General features: G+C 40.2%; 1 protein-coding gene across 1 annotated transcript in view; it reads left to right on the top strand.

Annotated features, from left to right (window-relative positions):
• The first annotated feature begins 11,142 nt into the window (after positions 1–11,142).
• Positions 11,143–27,522, top strand: part of lrig3 (leucine-rich repeats and immunoglobulin-like domains 3) — a 28,697-nt gene continuing 12,317 nt past the window's right edge. The window contains exons 1-3 of the mRNA XM_072455051.1: positions 11,143–11,563; positions 19,163–19,234; positions 20,080–20,154. Of these exons, the coding sequence (XP_072311152.1) occupies positions 11,364–11,563; positions 19,163–19,234; positions 20,080–20,154 (347 nt within the window). The 5' untranslated portion in view covers positions 11,143–11,363. The remainder of the gene's footprint in view (positions 11,564–19,162; positions 19,235–20,079; positions 20,155–27,522) is intronic.

Here is a 27,522-nt window from a genome sequence, read left to right as displayed (position 1 = left end):
GAAAGAGACATTTGGATTCAACCCAGAGCTTTCTCAGGTGAGTGTCCAAGGCATTCCTACACATTTATACAACTCCCTTTTCCCTCCTACAGCTCCAGATACACAGCTGTAGACCAGAGATGAAACCTAATCCGTGACATTTACAGTTGAGATAGTTTTCCTTTGACTCAGTTGTGCTTGTGCTGTGAGGTGGTCTGTTGATGCGCACCAGTATGATTCCTCTAAACTAAATATGCTGATTTCTGTGTCCCGTCACCCCCGCTCACTGCTCTCCTCCCCTCTGTTTGAACAGCTGGCCTTTCTTTATCACTGCTTGGACCTACCGCTGGGTCTTCACTGTGGGAGAGGGACGGGAGGTTAGAGCGTGAAGGTGGGGGGTCCCGGGACTCAAGGTGTAGGCCCAGTGGTGCCAATGCATTGAAAACTGCCTTGTCAGCAGAAAATACTCTTAACACCGTCAGCAGGTTTAAGGCAGTGGGACGGTTTGACCCGAGAAAAACAGGAATTAAACTTTTGACACATATTAAGTTTTAAAATATTGTCTTCAAAAATACACTTAAAGAAAATGACACAGACCTTTGTAAAATTGTAATATATAGTATAATAGGCGCTATAATGCATTGTATTCAATATTGTTTGCATTTTATAAAATATAGCTGTCTGTGTCTGTGTGGAGTTTGCATGTGCTCCCCGTGTGTGTGAATGTTCTCAAGGTGGTGGGCTAGTATTATTTGCAGAGCGAGGTGAAAATGTTCCACCACGTCCAACAGCTGGACCCTGAGAAGTGTAACATTGTCAAATGTATTGACACCTTTGTGTGGATCTATTACAAATGCTTAGTATTTGAAATGCAGGATAGCAGCTTGGAAAACGTTTGGAGACAGCAGCAGAAAAACTTGGCTCTGGGTGAGATCAGATCAGAGTAATAGACCAACAGCTCCTGGTAGTCTCTGAGGCACTCAAATAGTGTACACTGATCTGAAACTGGATCAAATAATGGTCAAACACAAATATCAGCTTCGGACGGTTTAGCTGTTTGACTTACCTGAAGCTGGGATCCTCTCATCTGACACATGCATTTTGGGCTCCAGAGATCAACCTTCGCCTGCCTCTGATCGAAGCCCTGGATATATGGTCCCTGGGCATCTGCTTTTACCTTGGCAAACCCCCTTTCTCTGGCTCATCACCGTACAACAACCTGAGGACCTCAGTTGCATGCTGGGAGCTGCATCAGACGAGCTCCAGGACAGAGGAATATACACCAGAGGGTATGCTATTCCAAGATGGATTATTTGACATGTTTTATCTCCTAAGGGGGCGCACCAGAAAAAGAGAAGCCCTGCCACAGATAATCAAAACATGTAGAGCAGGGCGATAGTGTTTACTGGTTTAATTCTGGGTTAGCACTAGATTAGATCTGGTTAGTCCTAGTCTAGTTTTAGTTTAAATCTGGTTCAGTTCTGATGGGCAATTTTGCAAATCAGTTATTTCTCATATAAATCTAATCAGCAGTTATTCTATTGCATTAACTTATTAAAATAGTGTTGAGGATAGTTTGTGCGACTCTAAACAGTTTCAGTGGTGTGTTGTGCAACTCCCGTCTAGAGGCCTCGGCCCTCCAAAAATCTGGCCCTTGGGAAGGAAAAATAAGTTACACACAAATCCCAACTGTGAGGCGCCTTAAATTTGCCAAAAACTAACACAAATTAAGTTCTTACCTTGCTCCACAGAGGACTAACTGCTCACTGTTTGCCTCCAAAAGTGTATAAGTTAGTCCAATACACAGACCTTAAACTGGGTTTAATTCCTTATCCCAAATTCTGCAGAACATAAAAAGCAACCCGTCCTCAGCGCCCCCAGGTCCATGAGCACTGGCTGTGCAGTGCACACGGCTCCACAAGCCTGTAGTGCTGTGTTCACAAACAGCTCATATGAACGGTGACTTTGTACACAGAAGGATGAAGAGGCCAAAGTTGAGGGAGCAGATTATTGGTGAAAATTGCCCGAGACTCCCTCACCTGCCTGTGGCTCCGAGCACGGTGAGTGCCCAGTGCCCAGGAGTGAGCTCCATGTGCAGGCCCTTAACAAGGACATAGGGGCACTGCACTACAGAGATTATTGTTTGTGATGTTTAAAAGGCCTGTATTATAAATTGTGACATCTATTGTGGGCTTTTGTGTTCACCTTTGTCCAAGTCAAGCACCAGGCCGTGCTGCACCACGTTTTGCACCACGTTTTGCACCGCTTACATCACTTGGAAAGATTCAATGTTTATTCTCATAAAATTTACAATTTTATTCTTGTACATTAATGATTGTATTTCTAATCTAATAAAATGTTCACTTTGATGTCAATTAAACTTTTGTCACTAAAGTGACCATAGTGCCCTCATAACATGGCCCTCATACTCGGACTAAAATGACTCCTGATTCAAATGGAAGCTGTTTCTAAACCCTTTGGAGTAAACACAATTGGCTGGGCTCTTTGTGAAGATGACACTCTGTTTTGACTTCTAATGTCTGATTTATCCATATTTATAAGGAGAAACAAGCTGCAAATTCTGGTTTTCATTTTTGTGATTATAAACAGGAGTAAAGCTGGAAGTACTGACTGGCAGACTCTAAACGGAGCATGTGTTGAGTTTTCTTCCCAGAATGGTTGATTTGCCTGAACAAACATGGACATACCTGAACATATTTCTTTTTAAATTTTAATTACCCATGCACAAGCTCGTCAGTACATTCTTATCAGATGATTGACAAAAAGGAAAAACTGTAAAAAGAAATGCACAATTTTAACAAACATAATATATCTTAATCGAAAAGGGTGACATAATTGAGAGGCAGAAAAGCTAGAAAAGATGATGAGATTTCTGGTTATGTTTATTTGGTCTTAATTATAATATAATAAGAGGATAATCTATACTTAAATTGACAAGTAAATGGTCATCAGCTCTTATTTGTAGACATGTTTTTACAAATCAAAAAATGCAAGGTTGGCCAAATCATTTTAGGTTTGCAGATTTAAGTGGATTAAGTATTTAAAATGGCTCTACTGCCATCAACTAAATGAAATAAGGTAATATACTTACCTGTGCAGTGACGTGAGGGGAACGGTCTATGTAATCCTAAAGTAATTAGTGGAAAACCTAATGTTGTTTAGTTCCCATGGATATGCACCACTCCCAACAACACAGAGCATACCTGTTACAGAGGTCTAACAACAAGAATAAAAATGTCCCATAAAAGTGTACTGAGATCAAATGAACCATTTCAAACGGTGATTAGCTAAAGTGTATCTTGTTGAGTGATGTGTGTGTCTATGTGCAGCAATACGTGCAGTCTGCGCTGACCTAAGCAGTGACTTGTGGAGTAAATGTCAGAAAGAGAAAGTGCAAAAGGTTGATTGGGAAGTTAAATTAGATATCGAGCTGTCATGTCTGTGACTGTATGTGTGTGTGGTGTCATTTCGTGAAAAGCAGAGTATCCTAATCAGAGCTGACTCAAATATAGGACAATGGGGCCACAATCCCACCTCGAGGTGAAAAATAATTACAATCAATAGAACTAACTTTAGGCGAAAATGGGATTGAATTTGTCATTGAAATCAAGGTGACAGCATATAGTGTTCCGTTTTGTCATGTCCATTAAATCCCCATTAAATGTAAAAGATTATGCAGGAAAATAGAGCAAAGACATAATGTATGTAATTTAATAGTTTAGTTCAGTAGTTTATTTGGTCATTTACAGCTTGACAAGGATGTACACATCAACCCTAATATCACCAAAAGGGTTTAGGCCGAAGTAAATATATAAAGTTTTAAACAATAAAGTACAACAATTCCATAAAAAGCAGCGTATCAGCAGCAAACGTTTGCAGTTCCACAACACAGGACTACATGGATCACAAAAGAGCTCTATAGATTAAGAAAAATAAAGTTTTTCATCCAGGATGTTCTATAAACCAACCCCCCTAACAGAAGTACACATTTTTTTAATTTTATTTTATTTTTTAATATGCCTGTTTTTTATGGTCATATTGTCTGTACAAAAAAGTGATTTCATTTTGGGTTGGGTTTTTTTGCTCTAAAAAATGTACAAAATATGCTTCCTTACAGAGAGCGGGCTGGCCTCTCAACAAACCTGACTCGTAACTTGGCTTGTCTCCATGGAGATGTCATTTCTTTGTCTCCAACCGCATAGCTTAAAACAGATCAGTCTCAGTGCTGCTTTAACTAAACACCTCAAGAACTTTGTGACTTTTGTAAGTGAACTGCTCTCTTCAAGCTGTTGTCAAACGCGGAACTACATGATTTACTATCCATTATTACAGTTCAGCTACAATAGCTCATTTCCATCGTGCATTCACTTCTCCGTCACATCTACTGGCCTTTACTCTGCACAGTTGCTCCAAAGAAAACGGACAAAGTAGCTATTTCACTCCAGAACAAAGCACACAGATCTCCAACTACAACAAATCGCACTCTAAAGCTATAACATTTGCAAACAACAGCCACCTTGCTCAGAGTGGGAGATGGATTGTATTTCCATATCCAGTTTATGTCTGTCTCAACTTATGTAAAATAAAAGGACTTCCCTCACTAAGCATTGACTGGACAGGTGCAACAAAAGCTTGACCTGATTAATTTGAATACTGTGAGTGTTTCAGACTATAAAAGAGAGTGTTTCAGGCTATAAACCCATGTAATAAATGAACACATGTTGACGGATGACACGTTCATCCATCTCAGTCACCACACTAAGAGCCAAAGCGTCTTAGCTCCATAAATTCCAGTGGACAGGCATCTGGGCCTCTTTCCCTCACACTGGCTCATTTATCCACACAGCAGACATTTTGTTTCAGGGCTGGACATTTGTAATTGCTGCGGGGCAAACAACGCAGACCTTAACACGGCCACTTTGGAGCCTCTCACTCGGCCATCAACCTCACACTCTCAGGAGACGACAAGGGACACACTGTTGAGGGTCCTACAGCTCCTGGAGGGGCTGGACATGTGCCAGAACAGATCTCAGAAAAATGAAGAATATTCTATGGGTAATTCCACAGAAATGCTATTTGAAAAAGATACAATTCCAACCATATTTTGTTTGTTTGTTTGTTTGTTTGTTTGTTTGTTTGTTGTGATGGGAAATAAATGCTTGTACAGTCCAAGTCATAGACAGCACTGACGTAAATACATTCATAAGTATAGTCATCTTATAGCTAATGAACTAAAACAGCTTCCTTTACAGTAAAAAATAAACCCCAATATACAGGATATGGACACAGCACTGTTCTGGAACTTGTTGGCACATGAGAACTTTGACTCATTTTAAGATTAGATTTGAAGAGATCCAGTAATGCCTCAATAGCCTTTTTTCCATCCTCAGCACAGCAGAAGTTTATGGTTGGATGTGAAGAGATAAAACACACATGTGTTTTGTGTTTTACAATAGTTTATTGCCCATTTGAGGACTGGAATCTTCAGAAATCCTTTCAGTCATTTCAGTCAACACACCTGTATTTATCCCACTGCCAACACATTTGGTTCACATGTTGAAATGTTTTTTTTTTCTTGACAAAATATGTAGTCTATGGAAGAAGCCATAGCAAGTCATGTGAATTGTGAGCCTGATTGAAAACATCACAGGCAAACCACTAGACACAGCACCCATCAGGTGACACTCAGACTTAAGTTGGCAGCGCGAGATTATCTGTCAAATATTTTAAAAACACAACAATCGATCTTCAAGCACACATTGTCATGTAGTAAAGTTACAGAGAGACCCACTAAGACCTCTAGACGCAAAAGCATTTAAATGTATTGATGACCATTAAATCAATGATGTGTTTCTTGTTGGGATCTTTAATGCAAGAACAGACTGATAAAAACAAATATTTTATTGTCTTGACAAGGTTAGATTTTGAGAGTCAGTATAGTATAGGTCTTAATTATTTCTATCTTCAACACATCAAGAAAAAGAAAAAAGATGTTTGAACGTTCTGATTTCAATTCTTCATAGATAATATACATTTTCCTTGTGTGCCGTTGGTGAGTCTCTTGAACACATCCAGGCGCACCTTCTCCTCCAGTCTCTTCTGAGTTAGCTGTTCCTGGCAGCCAGCAGCACCTAGAGCAAGGCATGCTGGGTAGGCATTTTTCAGCACGGTTTCTATTCTCAGTTTAATGTCTGGCCTCCTGCCCATTGGCAGCATTAGCCGGGGTCTGGAGAGATGACTGCCAACATCTGGACTATACGTGCTTCTCATGGACTATCTGATGGACCACATATACCTTCCACTGTCTTACAAACTGTCTGGGCCTAAAGGGGGAGACGGGTTTCTCAGCCAAAGAAACATCTATCATCCCGGCGCCGCTCAGGCCAAACAAATCAGCGACGGCAAGAAAATATGATTTCACTAAGAGAGGAATGTCAAACTGTAGCAGGCAGCTGGAGTACAGTGTATACAGTGAGAGGGCTGTGAGAAGAGGCCAGATGTGATTAGATGAGAGGCGCGAGGGCCATTTAAAGGGCCTCCAGTTGCCAACAGACACGCCGAGAAGTCTCAGGCAAAGGCGGTGTTAACAGTTCCTGATTAAATATACTAAATAAATATATTTAGTATATAGTGTATGTATATATATATATAAATAAATATACTTTGGACATGAATGCCCCTAGTGGACAATAGTGGACACAAGAATAACGTAATTGTATATATGTATACAACTCTGGAATTTCCCCGTTGTGGGACAAATAAAGGCTTTTCTTATATCCAAATGTGAGGGAGGTGATGGGGATGGCAGATTGTGTGGAGTCAAGATGTGAGAGCAAGATGTATGGAAGACAATTTAATTCTCAGTTTAAAATTGCAAGTCTTTAAATTGAACCGTTTGAATTCCTGTGTCAAATTCGCAAAAATTCAAGAGATTGGCTCTCTTGGATCGATGGTTAATGCCTTCACTACAAAGTTTACATCTGAATTTAGATTGCTGAATTTAAGGGATTGAAATGGCATGCATTGGATATTCAAACACAATAAAAAATGCATACCATACTGCTAAATTCAGCGACAGAAATTCACAACTGAAAAAAATCAAGCAGTTTTTTTCAGGGTGAAACGTTCTAAGTGAGGAATTCGCCAGCATTTAAAATTCAAAATCTGATGAGACAAATGAACTTCCATATAGGTGTCATTCCCACTCTTTGCAGAAACCATTTTGATGATTGATAATAGTTGAGGCATTCGGCTGTGTATTCTTCTGAGTGCCCCATAAACTTAGATCTTTTATTTCCACTTATTCTTTTATTACAAAACAGACTTGAATGACTGTTGATTTTCAGTTTTCTTCTGTGAAAGCATGTGTATGGTGAGAAAGAGTTGAGCTGCGTGAATCATGAGGAAACAATCATGCCATCACTGTGGGGACCCCTCCTCTTTTTCCCAAACACTGTCTGCAAGGATCAAATCAATCACCGCTAACAACTCGCTCCCAAATGCACTCACGCCTGCCCCGGGCCCAGATTCCTGCTAATGTTGGTGTTTTTGTTTGTCTGGTCCCCACAGAGAAGTCAGCAGAGAGAGGACTGGAAAAACTAAGCTCAAACAAGTAATGTGAAGTATGGATCAGCTGAGTCCATTGGGTCTATAACAAGGCTGTTCAAGTTCCGAGAGCCAGACTGTCTTGAGGGCCGTGGCCTCTGGACTCTGATATGTGCACAAAGCGTCACCACTTTTAACACAATTTGGTGTCGCACAAAATATCCACAACACTACATCTGTTTCAATAATGATAAAAGAACTATTGCTGTATTAGGTTTTTGAGGAAAAACAAAATGAACCAACAAGATCTGAACCAGGACTAACCCAGAAGTCTAAAGCAAGCATGTCCAAACCACGGCCCGAGGGCCAAATAAGGCCCTCAGACCATTTTATGTTGGCCCTCTGACTTCCTGTTAAGTACTTTTTACTGTAAAATTGGAAAGATTTAAGCATTTTGATGTCACACCAATCTAATATTAATGTTCCAGGTCTAATTAAAGGTGTGAAGGCTCATCAGAACACTGTCAAATGCAAAATTTTGAATAACTCACTTATTTCTTATTTCAACAAATTTAATATTGTCAGGTTGTTTGTGGCCCTCTGCTCCGTATGGGTTTCAAAATGTGGCCCTTGGTGAAAAAAGGTTGGACACCCCTGGTCTAAAGGAACCAAATGTCAAAAGCAGTATCAAACAAGGCCGAAACCAGGACCAAAAAAGTATAAACTAGTACAAACCCAGAAATAGAAAATATAAATGTTTGGAAGATTGTCTGTGGGTCGGTTCTGATCATTTGGAGGGTCCTGGTCAATAAACTGTAGCTGGAACTAATCAATCACACAGTCCTAATCTATCACCATGAAACCCATTGATAAATGATTTGTCACATTTATCATAACATCATGTCACAGTTCGTATTATTCACAAGGAAAAGCTAACTGTCTGGACTGAAATTAACAATGTACCACAGACTGTTTTTGACATGACGCCATTTTAGACCTATGTACTTGGGCCTCAAAACTTCTGCCATGGACACAATTAATGGACACCTTTGGAATGTACTTTTGGTGGCATGAAAAAAAGGAATAAAAAAGAAACGGCTGACACAAACATCACATCACATCAGTCCTGACATTGCAACAGACATCAGACAAATATAAAGAATGACATTCAGACTTAATTTGGAGACATTTTATAGACTTTGGACAAAATGGAACTTTTATTCTAGTTTAAATTTCCCATGATTGTGTTTCTTTTGATGTTTAGTGGTGTTGTTATTTTAATGTATCCTCTTTAGTCATGTCCTGTTCTGTGTTTTAAGATAAGATAAGATAAGATAAGATAAGATAAGATAGATAAGATAAGATATTCCTTTATTGTCCCACATGGGGAAATTTCATTGGTGCAACGCAGGTAGATATGTTTATTCTTCAAAAAAGAGTCCATTTGGATGACATTTACTGTAGTCTACACTTCCTAAACAAACACCCACAACGCTATATAATGCATTTTTTATACTTTCAATGTTTATACACTCATTTTCCAAATAACAGGCTAGGTTTTAAGGGAGAACAAAACATTACTAGATAACTGAACTGACAGTGGCTACTCAATGACTAATGGTGTGTGCTGATCGGCTGTAGGGGCCTTGCTTGTCCTACTGCGGAAACTACGTGGTCCAACTCAATGTATTGAAAAGCTATAATTACATTGCATGTTTTTCAATGCTGCAGAAATTGACTACTTTGTATTTTACTTGATCAAAGGGAACAAAGTTTATGATTTGAAAATAACAATTAAGAATTTTATCATATAATTGTTTTAAGATAAGACAAGATAAGATAAGATTAGATAAGCCTTTATTGTCCACACATGGGGACATTTTGGTGTGGACAATAAACAAAATATAGAGCATGAAGTGACATTTCCCTTCTCCACTTGTCCCACACATATATAGCGTGTTAGCTTGCATAAAGTGACTTCCCCGCTTGTCCCATTTGTCTTGTAAAACAGTGTTAAATGCCCAGAGGCCGGTCTCACACCTTCAGACGGCCCAAGGTAATAAAGCATTCACAGACAGTGGGCTCAGAACAATGGCAGCTGCTTGTCACTAACAGGCTTCAGAAAACATCCTCTCAACTCCACATTAACATACTGGTGAGGAGCGCTGTGCCATATCTGTCACTGATGGATGCAGATAGGACTCTTTAGCATGTCATTTAGTTTATATGGGTCTCTGGGATAACACTTTGTCAAGAAGTAAAGGTTTTAACAGTTACTGATGCTGCTCACTATTTCTATTACAGAAGCGGTTTTGCCACATTGTTAAATACAGAAGTGGGAACTTATTTACATTTACCTGAGTAACTGTTGTTGTCCATTTGCTGTACTTTTCAGAGCAGTTTTCTGATGCCATACATTTACTCTGACTTAAGTAACAGTTTATTTTAATAAATGAGGCAAAATTTAAATGTTTAGGCCAATTTTCAATCAGATGGAGTTTACTTAAGACTAAATAGAATTCCCTCTGTAAATATTTTTATATTCAATATGTCAACAAAATGAACCAAGAAATATAAATCTGGTTCTGCCCATTTTTCAGATTTAAATGTTAAAAATATGTGGAATTATGGCTGTTTCTACATGCCTAAAGCAATTATACTATAAAAGAAATTCTGGCCACTCCCCATCTGAAGTTTACGTATGCTTAGAGGAGCACATCATTATGAAAATGAATTTCAAAAAGTCAATTTGTAGAAAATATACTTTTAGTGTTTAAGTTTGGTCAAATGAAGGTTTAATTAAAAAACATGTTCAGGATCTTCTTATATTTTACGTTTACCAAGCGCAACAAATAGCAAGTAAGAATAAGCATTTACAAAGCAAATCGATGCACAAAATAGTTCCTATGTGGATTTGAGATGCGCAACATTGGTTAAAAAGGAAATGGTCGTTCATTCAACCTCTGACACATGAATATCACATGGAGCTTTTTTATTGTGGAAATGAGGAAACAGCCCACACTTTTTTGCATTGCAAATGAGACAATATATGTCTGTTTTTACATTAAAGCCTGTGAGTACACTTCGGGTTAAGTCAGTGTTTTGTGCTCTTTTAGAAACATAAAGTTGGTCCTGAATTTTGTAGAATACTGTAAAAAAAGTATATACATACTGTATGTATATATATGTATTATTCTATTTTATTTATAAATTATACTTATTGTTATTATTATTATTGTACATTGTTTTATGTTGCACCTTAACGCCAAAAAAAAGTTCCTAGTTGGTGAATTATTCATTGACAAAACCAATAAAACTGATTCTGATGAGTAAAGATGAGATAAATCAAACATCATTGCCGGGCTCTTTAGGAAAAGCCACACCAGTCATGAAAAGTAATAGGGATTAGTCACAACATGGCAGTATATGAACTGATATGCATGACAAAGTCTTGACTTTAGACATAAATTAGTTCTGCCATGCAGCACAAACTCCTGTCGGAGAGGACTACATTACCCAGAGTGCCCCTGGGCCCCTCCCCCCGCATACCTCTGCTGCTCACGCTGGGCCGTGGGGTTCCTCCACACAAGTTCCCCACAGCAGAAGCAGCGAGGCGCACGCAGAGTTTCTTCTCAGGAATGGGAAAGTTTTCAACACTCGTTTTTCTCTCTCTTATTTTCTCCAGGACGATTCAAATAACATCGTGTCGGATTTAAAACCTACTGAAGTGGCAACCTGCATCTTTTAGGAGTTTGTTCTACTTTGGATACGCTTCTCCTCCACATCCAACTGCTCGGAGCGTCTGTGGTGCGGCCAAAATGCGCTCCTTTCCGCAGCCTCGCCTTGCGGTTTCAAGGCTTTGCGTGTTTTTATTCTTGTTTTGGGGTCTTCATCGTCAATGTGCGGCTTCCACCAGGACGTGCCCCCAACCGTGCGCGTGTTTCGGGGAGTTAGTGGACTGTAGTCGCCTTAAAAGGGGCCAAATGCCACAATCCATCCCGGACTGGACCGTTCAGCTGTAAGTAAACGCACCCAGCGGTTGTCTTCGTGAATTGTGCGGGTGTATTCTTGCATTGCGGGTGTATTCTTGCATTGCGGGTGTATTCTTGCATTGCGGGTGTATTCGTGCATTGTGCGGGTGTATTCTTGCATTGCGGGTGTATTCGTGCATTGTGCGGGTGTATTCTTGCATTGTGCGGGTGTATTCTTGCATTGCGGGTGTATTCGTGCATTGTGCGGGTGTATTCTTGCATTGTGCGGGTGTATTCTTGCATTGTGCGGGTGTATTCTTGCATTGCGGGTGTATTCGTGCATTGTGCGGGTGTATTCTTGCATTGTGCGGGTGTATTCTTGCATTGCGGGTGTATTCTTGCATTGTGCGGGTGTATTCTTGCATTGCGGGTGTATTCGTGCATTGTGCGGGTGTATTCTTGCATTGTGCGGGTGTATTCTTGCATTGTGCGGGTGTATTCTTGCATTGCGGGTGTATTCTTGCATTGTGCGGGTGTATTCTTGCATTGTGCGGGTGTATTCTTGCATTGTGCGGGTGTATTCTTGCATTGTGCGGGTGTATTCTTGCATTGTGCGGGTGTATTCTTGCATTCCGGGTGTATTCTTGCATTGTGCGGGTGTATTCTTGCATTGTGCGGGTGTATTCTTGCATTGTGCGGGTGTATTCTTGCATTGTGCGGGTGTATTCTTGCATTGTGCGGGTGTATTCTTGCATTGTGCGGGTGTATTCTTGCATTGTGCGGGTGTATTCTTGCATTGTGCGGGTGTATTCTTGCATTGTGCGGGTGTATTCTTGCATTGTGCGGGTGTATTCTTGCATTGTGCGGGTGTATTCTTGCATTGTGCGGGTGTATTCGTGCATTGTGCGGGTGTATTCTTGCATTGTGCGGGTGTATTCTTGCATTGTGCGGGTGTATTCTTGCATTGTGCGGGTGTATTCTTGCATTGTGCGGGTGTATTCTTGCATTGCGGGTGTATTCTTGCATTGTGCGGGTGTATTCTTGCATTGTGCGGGTGTATTCTTGCATTGTGCGGGTGTATTCTTGCATTGTGCGGGTGTATTCTTGCATTGCGGGTGTATTCGTGCATTGTGCGGGTGTATTCTTGCATTGTGCGGGTGTATTCTTGCATTGTGCGGGTGTATTCTTGCATTGTGCGGGTGTATTCTTGCATTGTGCGGGTGTATTCTTGCATTGCGGGTGTATTCTTGCATTGTGCGGGTGTATTCTTGCATTGCGGGTGTATTCGTGCATTGTGCGGGTGTATTCTTGCATTGTGCGGGTGTATTCTTGCATTGTGTGGGTGTATTCTTGCATTGCGGGTGTATTCGTGCATTGTGCGGGTGTATTCGTGCATTGCGGGTGTATTCGTGCATTGTGCGGGTGTATTCTTGCATTGCGGGTGTATTCGTGCATTGTGCGGGTGTATTCTTGCATTGTGCGGGTGTATTCTTGCATTGCGGGTGTATTCTTGCATTGTGCGGGTGTATTCTTGCATTGCGGGTGTATTCGTGCATTGCGGGTGTATTCGTGCATTGTGCGGGTGTATTGTGCGGGGAACAGCAGGTAGTTGAGCCACACTGAGCGCTCACACCTCCGGCTTTAATGGAAGAGTTTTAAGGGCGCGGGATGAGCTGCATTCCTGATGTGGTCTGTTTGGTGTGAGCCCCATAAACCACGTACAGTTTAGCGCTGAGAGGGAAATCACAAGAGCCAGTCCTGTTCTGTGTCCAACTCAACTACTTTTATGCTCACTATAATATAAAGTTTAGCAGGCGTAAGAAATGATAACAGATTTGGAGTTAACCTGAAACAACACAAATGACAAGTGAGGGGGATATTTCCAAACTAATTGCAGATATTTAGTTCTGATTCAGTCATCCACAAGTTTAAGTCAACATGTTATTTAAACCTTGAAAGCAAAAACAACTTTCTTTCTCAACTGTTGCTTGTTATAAATCTGCTAATCCTTGATGATGTATGTGTTATCTTTGCATTCCTTCAGTGGCACCCAGGTTACAGGGAGCCACAAGCACGAATCATTTAAATACCTCCAAAAGTTCAGAATATGAGGATTATTATTACTAGTGTCTTTTAGTAACAAAGCTTTTTTTTTTTTACACAACAACATCACTGCAATGAAAGTTGTCTTGTTACCTGGGATTATCCTAAATACTCTTGTTATTGTCAAGTGTGGATGGATTAGCAACCCTCTTCAGACAGTTAGATCCTTCAAAACTATTCGTGTTTTTGTTATTAGTGACTTATTATTGGGATTGTTTTGTTGGGGTTTTCTCAGGGTTTTAGAAAGACAAATTGATTGAGAAAACAAAACTTGCTGTTTGACCTCCATTACACCGTTATAATACTTTACTTGTTCGTCTATGTAGTTTGATGCATTTTTGTAGTAGTATTGCCGTGGATTTGTGGTTGTTTACACTGTGTTGAGTTGCGGGGGTGAAATTCCTCAGAGTTGGTGGAGCTTTGATGGAGCTGGAGGTCTTCAGCGCAGTAAAGACGTAAATCATTGGACTCGATGTCGCAGCTTTCTTATTGCTTTAAAGTGCGTCGCTTCTGAGGTCTGCGTCTCGACTTTTACAACATGTTCCTCGACGTCTCCCACTTCACAGATAATCATTCCAACTACACTTTTATAGCTGAAGTTGATTTTTACTGTCCACATTCAGGCCCGGTCCACCACTACTTGCGAGCTGGACTGGTAAGTTTCCCTCTTCTGAAATGCGCTGCAGTGGAAAGTTGGCGTTGCCAGAGCAAACAAAACCCAGCCTGAGCCTCTCGACCAAGGACGGCCTTCCAACGAAATGCAAAAGGTTCCACATGGGGGGAAAATGCTTTGCACTCTGGCATGCTAATTTACGAGTGGCTCTCCAGCACGTCTTAAAGCCCCTCGCCTGCAGACCCTTTGTTTCGCAGCACCCCATTATTTCTGCTGAATTAGCGACGTCCAGAGCCAGCGATGGTCCCGGTTAATAAGGAGCGAGAAGGATTAGGCTCAAACAAAGTGAGGAGAAAGTATTGGGGGAGGTGAGGCTGACATATGGAGTTTACTGCCACAGGTTTAAAAGCCAGGCCTTCATGCCTTTTGGCTATTAGAGGTTCCACGGTGAGGGAGGAAAGTCATCTCGGAACAAACTTTTAAAAGAATAATATTACAAGCGATGACAGATGAGGTTAAGATCATTTGAATAGCTGAATCTAACGCCATTATTTCCAGTGTTTTTATTGTCTAGCTGTCCCCGTGTTGTCAGGATGTTGTTATTTGTCGATGGTTATGGTCACTAACTTTTGATAGTTTCTGTTTACCGTATTTTCCGGAGTATAAGTCGCACTGGAATATAAATCTCACCGGAGTATAAGCCAAAAATGCATAATAGAGAAGGAAAAAACATGATTAAGTCGCATTTTTGGGGGAAATTTATTTGATGAAATCCAAGACAAGGAACATTTAATCTTGAAATGCAATTTAAAATAATAACAGATTAGAGAACAACATGGTGAATAGGTGTACAAATGCTAACTTAACACCCTCAGCTACAGGACGCACAGACAACAAACTGTAACGAACTGTCGTCTGTGTCTGGTATGTTAACGTAACATATTAACACTTATTCAGATAACTATAGCATAAAGAACATGCTAATAAGTTTACCAAAAGCATATCAGTGTGAAAATAATCAACATGTGAAATGTGGTTGCCAGTGTGAACATAACAAATAATATCACATATAAGTCGATCTGGAGTATAAGTCACACCCCGGCCAATACTATGAAATAAGTTTCTGGTTTCCTTGTTTTTTGGGGACGTTAGACGGCCTAATATTCGTTTCCTAAAGACTCACCCTGACCTAAACCCTAACCATAGCCCATTTCAACCCATATCTGCACTTTAAATCATGTTGTTGATTTCATAATGAAGGATTTACATCACACAAACCTGATTTTTGTTTCCACAATGCAGGCAGGTCCACATGATATGAGTGTGTACAGATTTTAGAGTGTGTACAGATTTTAGCCCCCACAATGTGATAAATATCCGCGCACACACTCGTAAAAGTAGACTACACTTTGCGTTCGGGCCATCTAATACAATCCAAAATGTAAATTATGGATTAGCGCTCTCTCTGAATGTTAATGGCAGCTCTTAGCAGCGCCTCATTCATTTTGCCTTTCGGTGGCTGATAAAACATTGTGGTGAGTTTTAGCTGATACAGGCGGCGGCTTGTACTCCGCACACTGTTATCTGGGTGCTTTGTGCGGGAAGTGGAAGTGTCAGAGCTACTCAGCCTTTATCAGGGGAGTATGATAGGACACCCATCCCATATGCCCCCACCGTCCACGGCCCCGTAACAATAACAAGAGCGCACAGCTGCAGGAAGAAAACGCGAGCTTAGCTTTAGCTGCAAAGTTACCACCACAAACTTTAACATGGAAAATATGCAATTTATTTTCCTTCAATCCACGTGAATCTGTCGCAGGTTAAGGCTGAGGAACTTGTAACTTAACCAAGGAGTTGTCCATATAATTCCTCTTTTAATCAGGATTGCTCCTTAGTAATAAGATCCTTACACAAATACAAATACATACGATAATTACTATATTGACTTATCGTTCAATAAATAACCGAGTGAACAGTGAGTTTTAGGGGTGAATATTTATCATGCATAGTTTTTTTGCACTGGCAGCAACATTTGAACTGTATGTGTGACTTTGTACCATTTATTCATTTCATGGAGTTATACTATCAAGTTGTCTTCAATATGATTATGTATCTTGATATTTTACGAAACAGTACACCATACTTCAAAACATTTTATCGTGACAGGCCTACTACATCCTAATACTGTATAAGAATCAATATTTGGCATATCGCTGGATTTCTTTAAAGATAGTTAAAACGTGACCCGTGAAACTAATTGGACTATTTTTTGGCATAGTTTTCATGATAAGAGGAACTAATTAGTAGAGCTGCATTCCTTTAGTTGTTCAATTGTTTAGTTGTCGATTAATCGGACAGTGATGTATTTTAAAACAGTTTTTTAGCTGGAGAAGATGAAAACAAACAGTGGCAGTGACAGTAGCAAGAGCGTTTTTTGTATTAGTCAACCAATTATTTTTATTTAGATTAAAAGGATTTCTATGGGACAAGAGCAAAAAAGGAGAAGGTATTAGAATCAGATAGAATGGAGGTATGGAGCGAGAGAATCAATTGTGAGTTTACTCTAACCTGTATATCTCTAATACTAGTACTTTTAAGTATAACTAGTCATTTTTGCGTGATATCCTTTGCAGATATGTCAGATAATTGGAAATACTTGACAGTTTTTGCCACATCCCCTTTTAGTCGATATTGGGCAGGGGATTTTAGTCAGCCAAGAATTTCTTTGTCGACTACAGCCGGACTAATTGGCCAGCACTTAACATTTGGCCCGTGTTCACAGTCCATAGAAAAGAGTCTTATCACTTCTCTATTTCGGTATTTGTTGCTTATTACTGTGTCTGTTTATGCAAATCCACCAAAAGGCAAAGCAAAGAAATCATACTTTTTGCATCTGATTGAAAAGTTTCGTTATCTACCTGTTAAAGCAGCAGCAACGCAACCTGTCCATAATGACACCGCTTTGCCCACGACACCTGAAAACGAAGTGCAGCTTTAAACTTTCCACCAAAGACCAGACGCGGGGGGCCGCAGCACACGTGACGGGGGTGTTGTAGACGTTTGAAAGGCTCTGTTTTCCCCCCAGCATTGTGAATACATTAGCTGTGGTCGGGCCTTCCCCCTCCCTCTCCCCTTCTCCCCCCCCGGGACGTCCTGATGGGATCCAGATGAGCGAGGTGCGGAGCGAGGGGTGTGCGGGGGGGGGTGTAAAAGTAAAAGAGCGTCTGGCACCACAGCGTTGATCGCGCGCAACAGCGTCAATAACTCCAGCCTTCTTTTTTATGGCTCACGGCGCTCTGCTCGCTCCAGACTTGTCGAGCTGGGAGTTAGGCTTCCACAAAGACGGAGCCCAAAACCAGAGCCTTACACCCTCAGGAGGGCAACGGCGGGGGAGGAGGGTCAACATTCAAATCACCTCGAATCAAGACAGAATAGAGAGGAGTTCATTGACTATTCACCAGTGAGAAGAATATTGTGCTGAGGCGTAGAGTTGGCAGAAAAATGTACAATAATATTAATAATCGACACTAAAACTAGTGGTGAAACTGTTTTTGCAGCGTTCGAACAGGCATCAATACATAGAGACAGGACAAATGGATGTTAACAGTTTGAGAATGGTCTTGATGTACAGCCAAAACATGAAAAAAAAATGATTTTATGTTGAAAATGGCATTCTACTGCCTAAAATCAGTGTTTAAAAAAAGAAAAAAGATTGTAGTGGAATCCGAATCAGACACAAAAATAAATTACTTAAAAGACATATAAATAAAATGTATTAAGAAAATCCTAAAAATCCTTAAAAATCATTTTAAATATAAATACTGCATCTTTAACACTGCACAGGGCGACCATCTGTCATTTGCATTGAGCCTGTTGAGGAGCAAAGTGACATAACGGTATATTGACATTTAACGGCCATAAAGTATAGCACTTGTATATTTTATAAACAGTCTTTATTGCTAAGACCAGTAGAAATAAAATTTAACATTATAATCTATTCCTACTTGTGTTTTATTAAGGGTTTACACTTACACATAGACCACATCGAAACTGGGCCTAAACCGGGAACCAAACCGGGACTACATTAAGTCTACATCAAGACCAAACTGGACTCAAAACAGTACAAAATTATGGCAAGGGTGAACGCGCCCTAAAACTTATAGAATACTTATATTTCTGTATTTTTTCACATTGCCAAACAATTTCAGACACGTACTTGAACTGTTTCGGGCTCTTCGGCGATATCTGTTCGGTTAAAAATGTACCGCAAGTTGCCAAGAAAGTCCAAATACCGTGGAGGCATTCAGTCCGCTTCAGGTTGCACTTATAAAATCATGTCTGCGCTTTCACCACATAGACCCGGAGTGCTAATAACGCATCACTCGTCCATGTTGGCTCACGCTTTGGAGATGAAGTGTGCCCCGGCTCCCTTCTCCAAAAACACAACCCCCTCGACGCTCGCAGCTCTCTGCAAGGGAGTTTAGCTTGGACCACGTTCAGTCAACTGGAGATATGCAGAGCAAAACGTCCCGAACTCGCGAAAAGACGAGAGATATCGCTCGGAACACTTAAAGGATTCACCCGGCTTGGCTCCGTGTCAGGCTTTCATCCTCGAATCTGGGAACTTGGCTCGATTACAGGCTTGATGAGACTCGACGGTGACTGTAGGTGATGCCATTCGAGACGCTTCTTCTGGCATTACGTAGTATTTAAGTGATAAATCTTGTGCTCCCTGACCGTCCCGTTTAATCTTCACGTGTCTCCAAACCGTGGCTCGTAATTAGAGCCACTTCTCGTCTGCTCGCTGTGTTAATGCATAATAACACAGGGAATTAGAGCGTAATTATGTTTGCAGTGCAGACCTGAAATACACTTCCCCAGCATGTACTTTTCTCTCATCTTTTTTTCTCTGCTTGTGTTTTCTTCACAGGGACCTGAGCCATAACAAATTGCAGGTGCTCGACGGCGCTTTGTTTGCCAAACTACAACATCTGACTGAAATGTAAGTACAATTATGGGCAAACGAGACATTTTGATTTGGCCCTAATTCAGTGCAATCCACAGAATCAGCGTTTTTAAGAGCAAAATTGTCACTAAATTGTGAAATTATTGGGTAAACCTTTTTTTTACGACAGCAAATGTACTGTTTATTTCTACTTTTCTGTTGTTTTACATTTTGATTTTGACTGTTGTTGTATTGACCATTTATTATCTAAACGTGTGCAATGCATCAGCTAAAACCTCTGATAAACAAGACGCATTTAAATATAAAATGATTGCCAATATAACGTCAGGAAAGTCAAGAACGTACCAATTTCATAGTTGCTGTTCTAATACTCAAATTAAAAATGTAAGGATAAAGCTCAAAACGTTATACCTCTTTCAATACCACAATTAGATCCAAAAACGCATATTTTGACATTAAACTGTAATGTCTATCACAAAAGCAGTATGAAATTTGGTTCTTGTCTTATTTATACAATTTAAGCATTTTTTCAGTATTAAAATTAGGTTCTAGTTTGAGTTTTAGTATCAATTTATATTTATATATAGATTTTTTTTGACCAGCTGTATTCACTATAGGGCAAAATAAGCTACAGGAATCCTACAGAACCACCTGCTATGGATCCACGGCTTTCAGAATGATGAAAAACAATTACTGTTGCCATAGCAATTAGCAATTTAAATCTATTGAATGGGAAAAGGTCCACCAACATACAACAGAAAGCTGATTAGAAGCGTGAAGAGAATTTTCCTTTGTGGCTTTTTTACCTCTGACAGTGACTCTGTTTTATGTTTTATCCACATAAACAAATGCCATATGTTCAACTTCTTTATTTCTTGCAGAAAACTCAACCACAACGAAATGGAGGCGATACCTGACCTGGGCCCCGTGGCGTCCAACATCACAACGCTCATCGTGTGAGTAGAGTCACCTCAGAGCTTTCGGCTGGTTTTTAGAGCTGCCCCTTTTCTCCCCCCTTTTCCCTCAGTCCATTTGGCCAAGCACTTTCCCAGACAGGGCAGTTGTAGCAGACATGGCCGGCTGCCCCAGACTTACTCACACACGGAGAGACAAACGCCATCACGAGAAATGTAAATGTTTTGTTTGGTGTCTGACGCTGCACAGGGGCTATTTTTAAACTCCCAGGCCGAGGAGTGGTGATTGTGGAGGAGGAAGAAAACATAGCGCGAACATAACTTTGGGTTTTGCTTGTAAGACAAAAGTAAATGTATTTTGGAAACGGCAGGGGGAGTAGCGTGCAAGTTCTCTTCTTTCTGTTTGTTGCACATTTCCACATAAGGTCTATACGACATGCTTCCTGGTCCTGGGAGGCAATTATTAAAGGTGCAATATGTAACTTGTCCACCACCTTCCAGTCTCTCTTTGCCTTAAGCGTTCCACAGTATGGCATAAATGTGATCTTTTTTATTTTTCTCATGGAGACGATGACACTTCTTAAAAGAGGTCAGAAAAGTGGCACAGTGCACCTATAAAATAAAACAGTTCCATCCCAATATACTTTTTAAAACGATTAAAACCACTTAATTTTGCTCTTAAATTTCTCACGATTGTTATTATTTTTAGTTCTCACGATTATATTGTAGGTAGGGATGTCAAGATCATTCAGTTAATTGTTAATTGGGATCATTTTGGTCACAATATAATCTTAAGAACTCCAAAAAATCATCATTGTGAACAATTTAGAAGCAAAATTACGTGGGTTTTATTCGATCGATAGTTTGAAAAATACATCTAAATATAAAGTACTTTTTTCTCTTGCTGTTTTTGTCACATTTACTTTATTTTGTATACAGTACCGTAATTTCATAAAGCTGGTTTCTGATTCTGATTCTGACAAACTTGAGAAAAGGCATTGATTTAGATTTCACACAGTCTTAAATTGTGACGTTTTTTCTCACAATAATCGGCACACTAAAATCTGACACAAGTTTTATAAGATCGCTGTACGTACAAATCCAATCTCATCGCTTCACTTTCCAGAATGTTACGATTCATTGCCCACCATTACTTCAAACGCACGCACGCCTCGGCCAAAGCCAGAAAGTGTTTGCGAATAGCATTGCTCAATCTGTGCATTCTCCAAAAGCACCAGATATTAGTGTGCGAAACCACAACAATGTATTCGGTCTATCCAAAACCCAGAGTCGTGGAGCTATTGCGGAAGAATGTATTGCAGCTAAACGGGGCTTATTCCTCAAGCCTCGACATGATGTTACTGTGGCCGTGGGGCGTTCAGCTGTCACACACTCACGGTTTGTTTTCATCTGCTCCAGCCATAAGAAATCCCAGCAGACAGTGAAAGTATTCCTGTACTGATGGTACTTCTGCATACTGTTCAGTGGTTTCCAGTGTGACTATGGAAGAGACGTTGGCGAGTAAACGCTTTAATAAAAATGATCTGAGCCAAGTCTCAGAATCAGAATCAGAAAAGCTTTATTGCCATTGCTAATGAACAGAACTCACAAATATAGGAACTTGCTTTGTTGATATGGTGCGACACGAAAGAATGAACAATGATAACACACCCTATGTAAAATGTAAAAAGAAAAATTGTAATCTGCTATGGGATAAACATAAAGTTTTTGTTGCAGCACAAATATGATTAATAATTTCCTTTTTTATATATATGTGATATTGATAACAATTTCTTTCTTGAATCACATTGCTGTGAATCCAACGGAAATGTGTTAAAGCATGTCTTCAAACATATTATTAGGCCCGAGCGCCACAAGCTGGCGAGAGGCCTATTAATCTCGTAAGGCCGTGCGAAGCACGGCTGCGAAAGTGCGCACGTAGTGCGCACGAAATCGAGCGCGAAGCGCTCGCCCACTTCCAAACACTCACTAACGCACTCCTCCACTCATGCACGCCCCGTGCATACTAATTAGTTGTAGGAAAATGGAACATTACCGTTGTAAACGGGCGAAGCCCGTGCAAAAGTTCGCACTAAACGAGCACTTTACATTGGGATGACGACCGCGAAGCGGTCGTCATCCCCATATAAAGCACTCATTTGCGCTAAGTAGCTCACGAATACGTTCCCCATCTCTTGCATGTTCCGTGCATATAAGCATGTAATGCAAAAATTGAACATTATTACTGTATAGAGGGCCAAAAACACAAAGTGGGCGGAGCCCACTCAAAATTATCGAAAGTACCCGTCAGTGACCAGGGACCCACACCATGAGGTAGGAAAGCGCGAGCGCTTTCCGAAAATGTATAGTTTATGATATTTGAAAAATGGGAAACATTGTTTTCGCATCGGAATATTATTCTTTCTTTCTTTCTTTCTTTCTTCTTCTCGGGACCAACCCCCCTATTTTTCACCCAGTGAACATTGACGAAAAGTCACAAAAATTTGCACACCTCTAAAAATCGTGCCTCTCTACATTCTGGCTATTTCCCTTTTCTAAAATAAAAAAAATTGGCGCGTCAGCGCCACCAAATGTACCAAAAATGCATTGAGAGATGGGAAATGACCCAAAAAAAATCTGATCGTAGAATCATGAAATTTGGCGCAGAGGTAGATGGTGACAAGAGAAGTAAAAAATATTATTACGGCAATGCCGTCCGCCCAACCAAATGTCGGCCATATTGCTTCAAAAATGGCTAAACATGACTTCGGAGTTTTTCCAAACGTCGTACTTTTACGAACTCCTCCCAGGGCGTTGGCCCTAAAAAGCTGAAATTTGGTGAAAATGCTACTGAGGAGTGGGACATCAAAAGTTATCCAAATTACATTGATACCTCTCACGGTCTCTGAGCGGCGAAGCCGCAAACTGTAGCTAGAATTTCAGAAATCTCCCATATTTAAAATTTCTGCCGTTTGCGCAGATAAAGTCCGAATTGCGTCAAATTAGAATCAGTTGTTAAACTCTTTGCCCTAAACCTACTTGAAGTGAAATAAATTCATTTGGCGCCACAGCGCCCCCTACAGATTTTATATGGAGGTTAAATGTTTAGTTTTGCGAAATTATATGAAATTTGACACACAACTCAATTTTAGCATCCCCATCAAAAAAGTCAATGACTCATGTCATAATTGTTATGGCGTTGCCGTAACGATGACCGAAACCTTTCATGTTTACACTTTAGACTTTCACAAACTCCTCCCAGGGCGTCAGCCCTATTAACCTGAAATTTGGTGAGACTCATCTTCAAGACCATCAAAAGTTATCCACATTTTCATTCAAAGAGTCACGGTGTCTGTGCGGCAAAGCCGCACATTTTGCCAAGAATTCAAAATAAAATAGCTTTTTGATGGTAAAACAAAGGGGAGAAGATGTGACAGCGTCACAGATTCAGCAGTAGGCGTAATAAAAGGACAATTGGGGCTCCTCTTGCGGCGTGGCGGCGGCGTGGCGGCGGCGTGGCGGCGGCGTGGCGAGGGCCGATCATTGCCGCTTGCGGCTATATTTAGTTATATTATTATACATATTAGTTTTCTTACCAGACAAATGTAAAATCACAAAAGTGCAGCAATATCTCCATATCCTTTTGAAGACTGGATTTTTTATTTTTCTTTATTAGAAGCTCTTTTATTTAAGCATTTTTAACTAAACCAAAAACAATATACTCAACATTCACAATATTATCTACAGAACATTTCGATATATCGCCCACCTCTAATGGCTAAACAGCTGATGCATTAGCTGTGGGGACTCCGTGTTTTTATGTATTGTGTATATACTTAAGTGTTAGGGATAGTACGTAATGAACATAGTTAAATATGTAAAACTGATTGTAGCCACACACTAATCTCTTGTTCCTAGACAGGCTAATGGTGATGTAAGAGACACAGGAGATCAATAGTTACATCACAAATATTAAAATAACAACATAAGACATTTCCTCTGCATTATGCTTCCAATGCAGATCGTATCATTCTTCTTGTTATGATCATGTCCTTCTGGATCTCTCGTTATCTCACTTAAATTGCATTGATTGGAATTGATTGACTGCAAAACACGACCAATGACATGTCTGCAAAGCTACACCGTCTGCACTGGAACTACAGTTGTCGTTAGGTGTGGTTTGGTCAAAGTCTACCCTGTCGATTTTGCTATAACAAACCCCGAGGAACAGATGAAGTTGAAAGCAGAATGAAAAACAACAACTTTTCTAGAAAAAGAAAAAAGGGCAAGCAGCCTAATGCTGACATGCAGAAATGTTGTGAAATATGGAGCTCATAAAAGGAGGTTCAGTTTGGTGTAACCACGACCAACAGAGTCGTCTATGATCGCTCACTCCAACTGTGACAAACACACTCAGAAAAGGGCTTCAACGTTTTGATTTGATCTTTCTTTGAACAAAAAAATAGACGTTACAAAGTCCATCTCGTTCAAAATGTTTGCTTCTTAAATTATTCATGTGAAACGGCGTGCTTCAGGCTTCTTCTCAGATTTATGTTGTACGCTGGGAAAAAATGTCCATCTTAAGTGATATCTATGAATAAGTGCTTGAATGAAGTAGTTTTAATCTTGATTTTAGCATATTTTGACTGTTAAAATTCGATTTACCAATGGAACTAAAATAAAGCCTAACACTTTCTTGAAATGAGACAGTAATTTAGCCAAGTTACCTGTATATTTTTACTTTTAAGACAATTAAAATATACTCAAATCAAGATGAGTCTTACTTAATGCAATACACACTAAGTTGTAATTATCCCAGTGTATTGCATCAGTCCTGGATCCCTTTAGTCTGTGTTTTGATCGTCCTTCTTGGTATCTAAAATATGCTTCAAACTGTATATTTATTTGAATGATGAAGAATGGATGAAGACGTGCCCAGTGGTGGTGAAAGCATGAGTTTTATTTTAAAAAATGCCGGTCTGGGAGACAGAGCCCCACACATGTTCCAGGCCCAGTGAGCCGTGCTGGCAGCCGCCCTCTTCCCTCACTCTCCCTGTGTGATTTTTCCCTCCAGTTTTCCACAATTTCTCTCCCTCCATCGGTTTCTCTGAGCTGGGAGAGTTAAGGAAGCCAAAAGAAAAAAGAAAAAAAAAGTAGCGGAGAGTATCAAATAGCACTTATTCAAACAGGCAGTCAGACACGGCGGCAACGCTCGTCGACTCCTCTGACCCCGGAGCTCAGAGTAAAAACAAACGGTGCTAACCCCGCTGCTGGTAGTAATTGAGTCGTGATCATCTTAATTAATTGAACAATTTCCCTGGAATTTATGAAGGGGGTAAAGGCGGCCGCCACTAAATCCCCTGTGCCTGTGTTCAAGGGGTGCGACAAATGACCTGGAGATTCCTGCCCTGATTAGGACGACTTTAGGTTTTAGGACCACGAGCCTCGGAAATGCAGCCTTGATGTAGGAGACAATTACAAACTGGCCATTAAAGTAATAATCCATGACTTTAAACTCTGGATTAGCTCTTTGATTGGCCGACATGGTTTTCCTCTTCAGGCAGTGATTCCCAGACATTAAAGATAGCATATGGTGCTCTGGTACATGTTTGTCTATGTAAGGGTTTTATTTGTTTTTATCAGTGGTGCATTTTGGGTGTGGTTATTTCTCATGGGCTTTGAAAATATAGAGAACCAGTTACCGTATTTTCCGGACAATAAGTCGCACCTTTTTTCATAGTTTTGGCCGGCGTGCGACTTATACTTATATTATTATACTTATACTCTGAAGCAACTTATATGTGATATTATTTGTTATTTTCACACTTACATTTCATACTCCAGTGCAACGTATATGTTTTTTTTCTTGTCTATTATGCATTTTTTGGCTGGTGCGACTTATAGTCCGAAAAATACGGTAAAAAGAATTTGGTCTAAAATCTAAACATTTTTCAGACCCGTTCTCCAGTTTGTAGCCTACTCCTGTTCAGGAAATCAAGATTAATCGATAATTGTGGTTATTCAGGTCAACCTATAATTGTCAGAATTAAAACAATCTTGATACTATTTAGAAGCAGAATTAAGCATTTAATCTAAATTCCAATAAAGCATCGAAATGTAAAGGTTTTTTAGATGTCGGGTTGTTCAGAAATGTTTGTAAAGCTGGTCACAAACTTGAGGAATAGTAACATTTTAGACAAAAGGAAAGAAAGAAAGAGTGTTTCTGTTGTTTGGTCACGTTCTCAGTAATCGTTTAATTGTGATGTGTTGAGCAGTGGTCCCAGCTCCAGATGCATGTCTCTTTATCCATCCAGTTGAATCATCTCATTTGTGTAGACATTTGTACAATAGAAACCCCCAAAATCAGTCAGTGTTTTTCTAGTTATGGGTTTAAAACTGCTCGGAGTGTAAAAGAAGTGCATGAGTTCACCTGTGTTTCTCTTCAGTCTGATGGGACCAGACGTGTAAAGCTGATCAGTCTTGAATGTGAAGGATATATGTGACGTTTAATAAGTTCTGTGCAGTGAACTCGGCCCTGGTTTCCATTACAGGCGCCACAGCAGCGAGCAGAATCATCAGATTGCTTCTCCAAACGTTCCTCTTTTTTCCCCCAATAGGAAATACCACACACATGAACGGTTTTAAGAGAGACAGTTTTAGAAGAGTCTTAAACTTTCCATTTTAGGAGATTTTAAAGCTGCCGAGTGGACAAAATACAACTGATGACAATGAAAAACACACATTTATTAAGATTTGAAATTAATTTAAGAGCAGATACTCGGTCTGTGGCTGTGGTTAGACGGATTGCACTCAGGGCCAAAAATACAGATCTTTTACTGCTTTGGTTTATGCATGCGCTCTGTTGGTGGTTTGGAAAGTTTGGGAAATGGAGCTGATCATGTGTTAGAAAATCATACTTGTGGCTACACAACAACATTTATTTAGTATGCATTTACAACTTCATTGAATTATTAGCACATTTTTCCTCATTTTACATTTAAATCCTTTGGTATTGCTTGGCATTTCTGAAATTGCCACTGAGAGCAGCAAAGTCTGTAATGTATTATAAAATGTCAGTTGATTTGTAAATGTGTTTGTGATTGTATGATCAGTGTAAAATCCGGAGTTTTAACTTCTACATATTAATGGAAAGTTCAACCGTTTGTAGTTTGAGTAATAAAAAAAGCACATTATTATTAAGCTGTTTCCATACACACACAAAAAAGTCAGTTCACTGTCCACAAGTACATTTACAGGTGTATGGACAAAATAAGTGCAGCTAAAATAGTCCTCCAGCTGCTGGCTGGGACCCCTCTCCCCTCTTACTGTGTCCTGGGGCAGGAAGTGTGCTCTAATGCCCTGTGCCTCACTGTTCCCCTTGGGATAAACTGGAAAGACTGGTTTTGTGTG

The sequence above is a fragment of the Eucyclogobius newberryi genome, unplaced genomic scaffold (genome assembly GCF_026437365.1).
Source record: "Eucyclogobius newberryi isolate DKJ021-1_F unplaced genomic scaffold, fEucNew1.0.hap1 SCAF_2, whole genome shotgun sequence".
NCBI lineage: Eukaryota > Metazoa > Chordata > Actinopteri > Gobiiformes > Gobiidae > Eucyclogobius > Eucyclogobius newberryi.
The sequence above is the reverse complement of the archived record's forward strand: the minus strand, read 5'-3'. Positions and strand labels throughout refer to the sequence as shown.